General features: G+C 39.3%; 1 protein-coding gene across 1 annotated transcript; it reads left to right on the forward strand.

Annotated features, from left to right (window-relative positions):
- Positions 1–880: 880 nt before the first annotated feature.
- Positions 881–5,240, forward strand: LOC100329099 (peroxisome proliferator-activated receptor-like protein). The gene is made up of 6 exons (NM_001171242.1): positions 881–1,190; positions 2,484–2,563; positions 2,742–2,892; positions 3,032–3,339; positions 3,481–3,976; positions 4,181–5,240. The coding sequence occupies exons 1-6, from the start codon at positions 1,145–1,147 to the stop codon at positions 4,495–4,497; spliced, it is 1,398 nt and encodes a 465-aa protein (NP_001164713.1). The 5' UTR covers positions 881–1,144; the 3' UTR covers positions 4,498–5,240.

Here is a 5,240-nt window from a genome sequence, read left to right on the forward strand (position 1 = left end):
ACACGTTTATCGTAGTATATCAGCAATCGAGGGAGGTAGACATTTCCTGGAGCAGCTAGTTGGTAAACTACTCGAGTTATAAGGTAATATATGGGTTGATCAGCTGAAACGACAAATGTTTTGGACCAATAAAAGATATGTACACTCAGCAGCAAGAGTCCAGCGGTCAGCGAACAGCCATTACCGATCACACTGTTGACAAAGGTGTGGTCTTCCGCGAAGCACAAAATTTAACCATTCACGTCGATGAGGGCGCGTTGAGGGTAGATGTTGGCGCTCGTCGAAATACCGAACAAGGCGCGGCACCATCTGATTGTTGAGATATAATCAACCCGTCCAACAAAAATGACAGACGTGTTTTAAATTAAGCAAAGTATAATATTCTGCCCGTTATAGTCACACACATGTGTGATAAAGTCATGAAAACACGTTTCCATGGTAACCATATATTAATCCTATGGTATCTCAAAAAATACACATTCCATCATATTTTCAAGTAAGGTGTAAAATTGAATTGCATTTAATTATTTATACAATAAATGTAATTTATATACTTTTATATACTTTTCTTTTGGAGCTGTAAAGGGTGCCACCAGTGCTTCCAGACCCCCTTCCAGACGTGTGCAATGAAAAAATTATACCATTTTCAGACAATTTTGTTGAAGATTTATACCTTTTTTAAAACTAGGGTTCTTTTTTGACATGCGTGATAATTTGTATGAGCCATTTGTCTACCAGAATTAACAATTGTTCCGTGTGAAAATATTCGTGCAAGCTGACAATTCATATTTCCTTAGCAAACTATTCAGTTAATCATTCTTTTTTTGATGTATGGTGGCGCTTTGTGTATGACGTCATTATTTATTTTTAAGTACACTACGGCATACTTTTATGGTTCGTACCAAGTTCCGCATGTACAACATTCGGCGCTGTGTGTGAAAATCACAATCCCATGGCTGCGGAAACTATCATTACTGTCACGGTTATTGTCTTATGAAGTCAATACTATGGTTTAGCACGCAGTACGGTGTTAACCAGCAAATGCGTAACGACTTTCCATATAACTCCTGACCTAGATAACGGTCAATCCACTGTGTTGTTTCTAGATACGACTATTCACCAGGGTGTAACTTTTCCCGCATCGATGGCATCCTCGAAGATTAAAAATCGGAAAAGCCGTCCTCGACAAGGTAATTTAGACATTTGTCACGTATGTCATATCGCGTAAACTATCATGTGTTTAGTGTACATGCCCATGGTTTATGTGCAAGGTCAACCTGACGTTTGTATAAATCACAGATTGTCTGAAATTATGCGATTTTGTCTGTGACACCAGGGAGCTGTAATGAGACTCATTACAGCTCCCTGGTGACACCTTCGTAGCAGGTGTAGCACGTGGCCAATGGTGACTGGAGACTGTGTCAGTTCCAGTTTATAGCTGCAAAACTGCTTAGTCATGTTATTAATTGTCCTACAGTACTCAAACCAAACCTTCGAACTCACGACACAGATGTATTTACAACTACTGTATGTAATATAACCCATTTTAAAACGACGTGACACAGAGTCACTCGACCTTCATTTAACCTGAGTGAACTCAGTCATCATTTGCCAAAGTTTAACTGTGGGTGATACCATTGCTGTTCGGGGATACCGTTGTTGTTCGGGGAGGGTACGGTTCATAATGCTTAACAGTATATTTTAGTTTAGCATTGCAATAGGAAACCAACAACCACATTGCGAAATGGGAAATATCTAAATATATAAAATTGCGTGAAAAAAAAACACTGATAATTCCATGTAGCTATCTGACTGGGTCCCGTGTAGTACCTGACATCGGTGGACGTTAAAGCGGGAGGGTCGTCACCTGCGCATGCGCGGGAATTGAGTCCCAGCGACGATAACAACACACGCTAAAACGCAAAGGCTCAAAGGTTGACGCTTGTTTGTGAACAATGATACGCTATGGCCATCTGACGCACGCGCAGGTATCGACTCCCCCGCTTTAAATAATCCAGACGTCCTCATTGCAACACGAGTAGCTGATTTCCGTAAGACAATTATTGATTTCTCTCATAAGCTGTGACTTACATATTTATAAATGTCTGTGTTTTTTCGATTGATTTGAAAACATGATATTGTCCTGCAGTTTCATTAAAAAATGGTATGCTAATAAAACTGATAATGTAATACTGAACTTTTCACTGCATCATGCAGAAAACTGTCTCTCAACGGGAAACAAAAACAACATTGTAATCATTTATTAAATGCGGTGATTATTGGGTAATATTTATAGAATTCCATAGTAATATCTAACTGTGTTTTTGTAAACAAATGACGGGCCCTCTCGCTGTACTGCGCTCTCTACAAACTCTCCCTGGTTCGCAACTAGTCTGAGCTTAAATTATTTTTTACCTACCATGCTCGGTGTTAATGTGTCGGGGTGAAATAACTGTCAAGAACTTATTGATTATATTTTACAGCCAGTAAGTACGTGTGTGCAGTGTGTGGTGACGTATCCACGGGATTGCACTACGGAGTCCACTCCTGCGAAGGATGCAAGGTAAACGTGACGTATAACACCACGTGACCGTGTCACCTAAAACGACAAAACGAGAGGAGATACTTACGGTTATACATTTTTAACTTATTAACTACAATATTTTCCTCCTCATTGAAGTTTCATACCTCATTAAACGATTTACATGTTTTTTTTTCTTCTTTTTTTTTTTTTTTTGCAGGGATTCTTTCGTCGCACGATACGCATGAGCCTCCTATACGAGCCGTGCCCGTACCGCGATTCCGACCCATGCACCATCAACATCTCCACCAGAAATAAGTGCCAGTTTTGCCGTTATAAAAAATGTCTGGACGTGGGCATGTCTGCGAAAGGTTTGCCTTCGCTTCCCAGAAGCTCAATGCGCGTTTATATATTTGCGTTTTCAGTCTCACAATTTACAACAGTTCAAATGTAGATGGCGATGACTTCCAGTATTTCAAAACATATCGTTGAGCTTCATTTTTTTTGCAGAAGTGAAGATGGGACGAATACCTCTTGTTGAAAAGAAGAAGATACTCCAAGAACTTGAAAAACGGGCGTCATTAATGACAGCGCCACCTACCGGTACTCTCACCCCGACTCCATCGCCATCAACGTCGCTTGTATCCTCCGATGACCACGGTTGTTCACAGTCTCCAAGCTTTCCACTTGAGTCTCCGGTCCAAACACCAATGCGGTTCTTTTCAGCCGAGAACGAAGAACTCATCGACAACTTATACTCTGCATATAGCCAGATATTTCAAGAGGCTTTGAAATTCAAAAAATATAGAAAGTCTCCGGTAAGTTCAGCTCTGGATTTTTTGTACATGGTTGATGTACAATACACGCGAATTGTGATTGGCTATAGCTGGCATCAATTTCCGACCATTCGTTAGAAACTTTATACAATTACGTTTGTTCTGTGTTTTTTTTTTCGACAGTCGGAAAACAAAGAATCAACAGATGTCAACATTGAGGTGAACGAATCAATGCTAAGTAGCCCTGAGAATGGTCAAGACCAGGAAAGATCTAGAGATCCCGAGGCTTTTATAGAACTCACCGAATTCAAGGACGTTATAATGTGCGGCCACTGCGTGGCACAGGCTCAAATCAAACTAGCGGCATCTTTTGTAAGAACCCTAAATGATTTTCAGGATTTGGACATTTCTGACCAGGTCATTTTACTAAAGCATGGAGCTTACGAACTCAGCATGATGGTAAACTCATATCGCTTGGCAGATCCTTCGAGACTTGTATTGTACGAGTTAGGCGTATATATTAACACCGATCGTATGATCAATCACTTTTCAAGTCTGATCAATATGAATATGAAGGAAATCACAGAACCAAAAATAAAATTTGGCCAGCGTGTCATTCAATTAAACATGACGGATCAAGAAATGGCGTTGATGTGTGCCCTTGTATTATTTGCACCAGGTACGTAAAGACAAGTTCGAATACAAATAAAACGTTTTGAAATTCAAAACGCTATGCTTGAAATTTGTTTGAATGGGGAACTTGAAATGCTTCCAAATGAAGCAAATAATCAAGAATACTGAACTTTAAAATTATTTGTTACTTTTTTAACATTCATATTACAGTTACCTTTGATAAAGTACTTTTCACTCTATTTTGTTTCAGATCGAGATGGCATACAAGACAGAGCAAAGGTAGAACTATTCCAGGAAAAGATAACATCTGCTTTAGAATACACAATCCAGCAGACACGACCAGGAAACCGGGTCCTGCTCCCTAAGATATTAAATCTGCTCGTTGAACTGCGCACACACAGTGTGCAGCATATCAAACACTTGCGATTTGCTTATCGGCCGGATAGTAAAATGCGCAACATGGTTGGTTTGGAATTCGAACTCCCGCCTTTGCTTAGAGAAGTTTTTGGTTTCGAATCTGGCACCGACTTCGAAGACGATGCAGAAGATTATGTGCTGCCAATATAGACCCGAACCCTGGCGATGCGCTGCAGTTGTGGCGATGAGCCGTCACAAGACTTAATATAGAGCGTAATCGTAGAACAGATCGATTTGCTCGCTCAACGTTACACAAAGCATACATTGAAAATACGAGACACATGAAACAACAGAAATGTATATCATCAGTAATTATTAAATCAGCTGGAATTTATTGTTTATCAACTCTTCAAATAAAATTCAGAAAGATTTTTTTTTGCAAAACGACGACACGAACAAAACCTCAGAGAAAAACGAATTCCAGTACTTAAATACGATTATTAAGCGAAACTCACAAAAATGAATACTTTTCACGTTTTATAATAAATGGAAATTGACGATGATTTTTATTATTAAAAAATGTCAACTGAACAAATGAATTCACCGATAGTTGCGATATGGGACAGTCATCTGGAATCTTTATGGCATATTTTCTCCGGCTAGAAGTTGCCCTTAATGATAATGATTAGCGAGGTATGTTAACACTTATTGTGGCCAGGAAATCAAGTAATTTGTGTTCATTCTCAGTCAAACTTTTAAATATTATCAATCAATCAATGTACGATCTTGATGCACTTCGAGTTTGGTATACCTTGCTCATGTACCGGTATTTTTGGAGCTATTGACGAACATGCCTGATAACAGGAGGCGGGGTTTGTAATCGAATGCATCAGATGTCTGGACTCTGTCTGAGCTTGAAAGTTCAAATCAATAAAGTTAAAAGAAGAAATATA

This window comes from Saccoglossus kowalevskii, chromosome 22 (assembly GCF_978046115.1).
Source record: "Saccoglossus kowalevskii chromosome 22, keSacKowa6.1, whole genome shotgun sequence".
Taxonomy (NCBI): domain Eukaryota; kingdom Metazoa; phylum Hemichordata; class Enteropneusta; family Harrimaniidae; genus Saccoglossus; species Saccoglossus kowalevskii.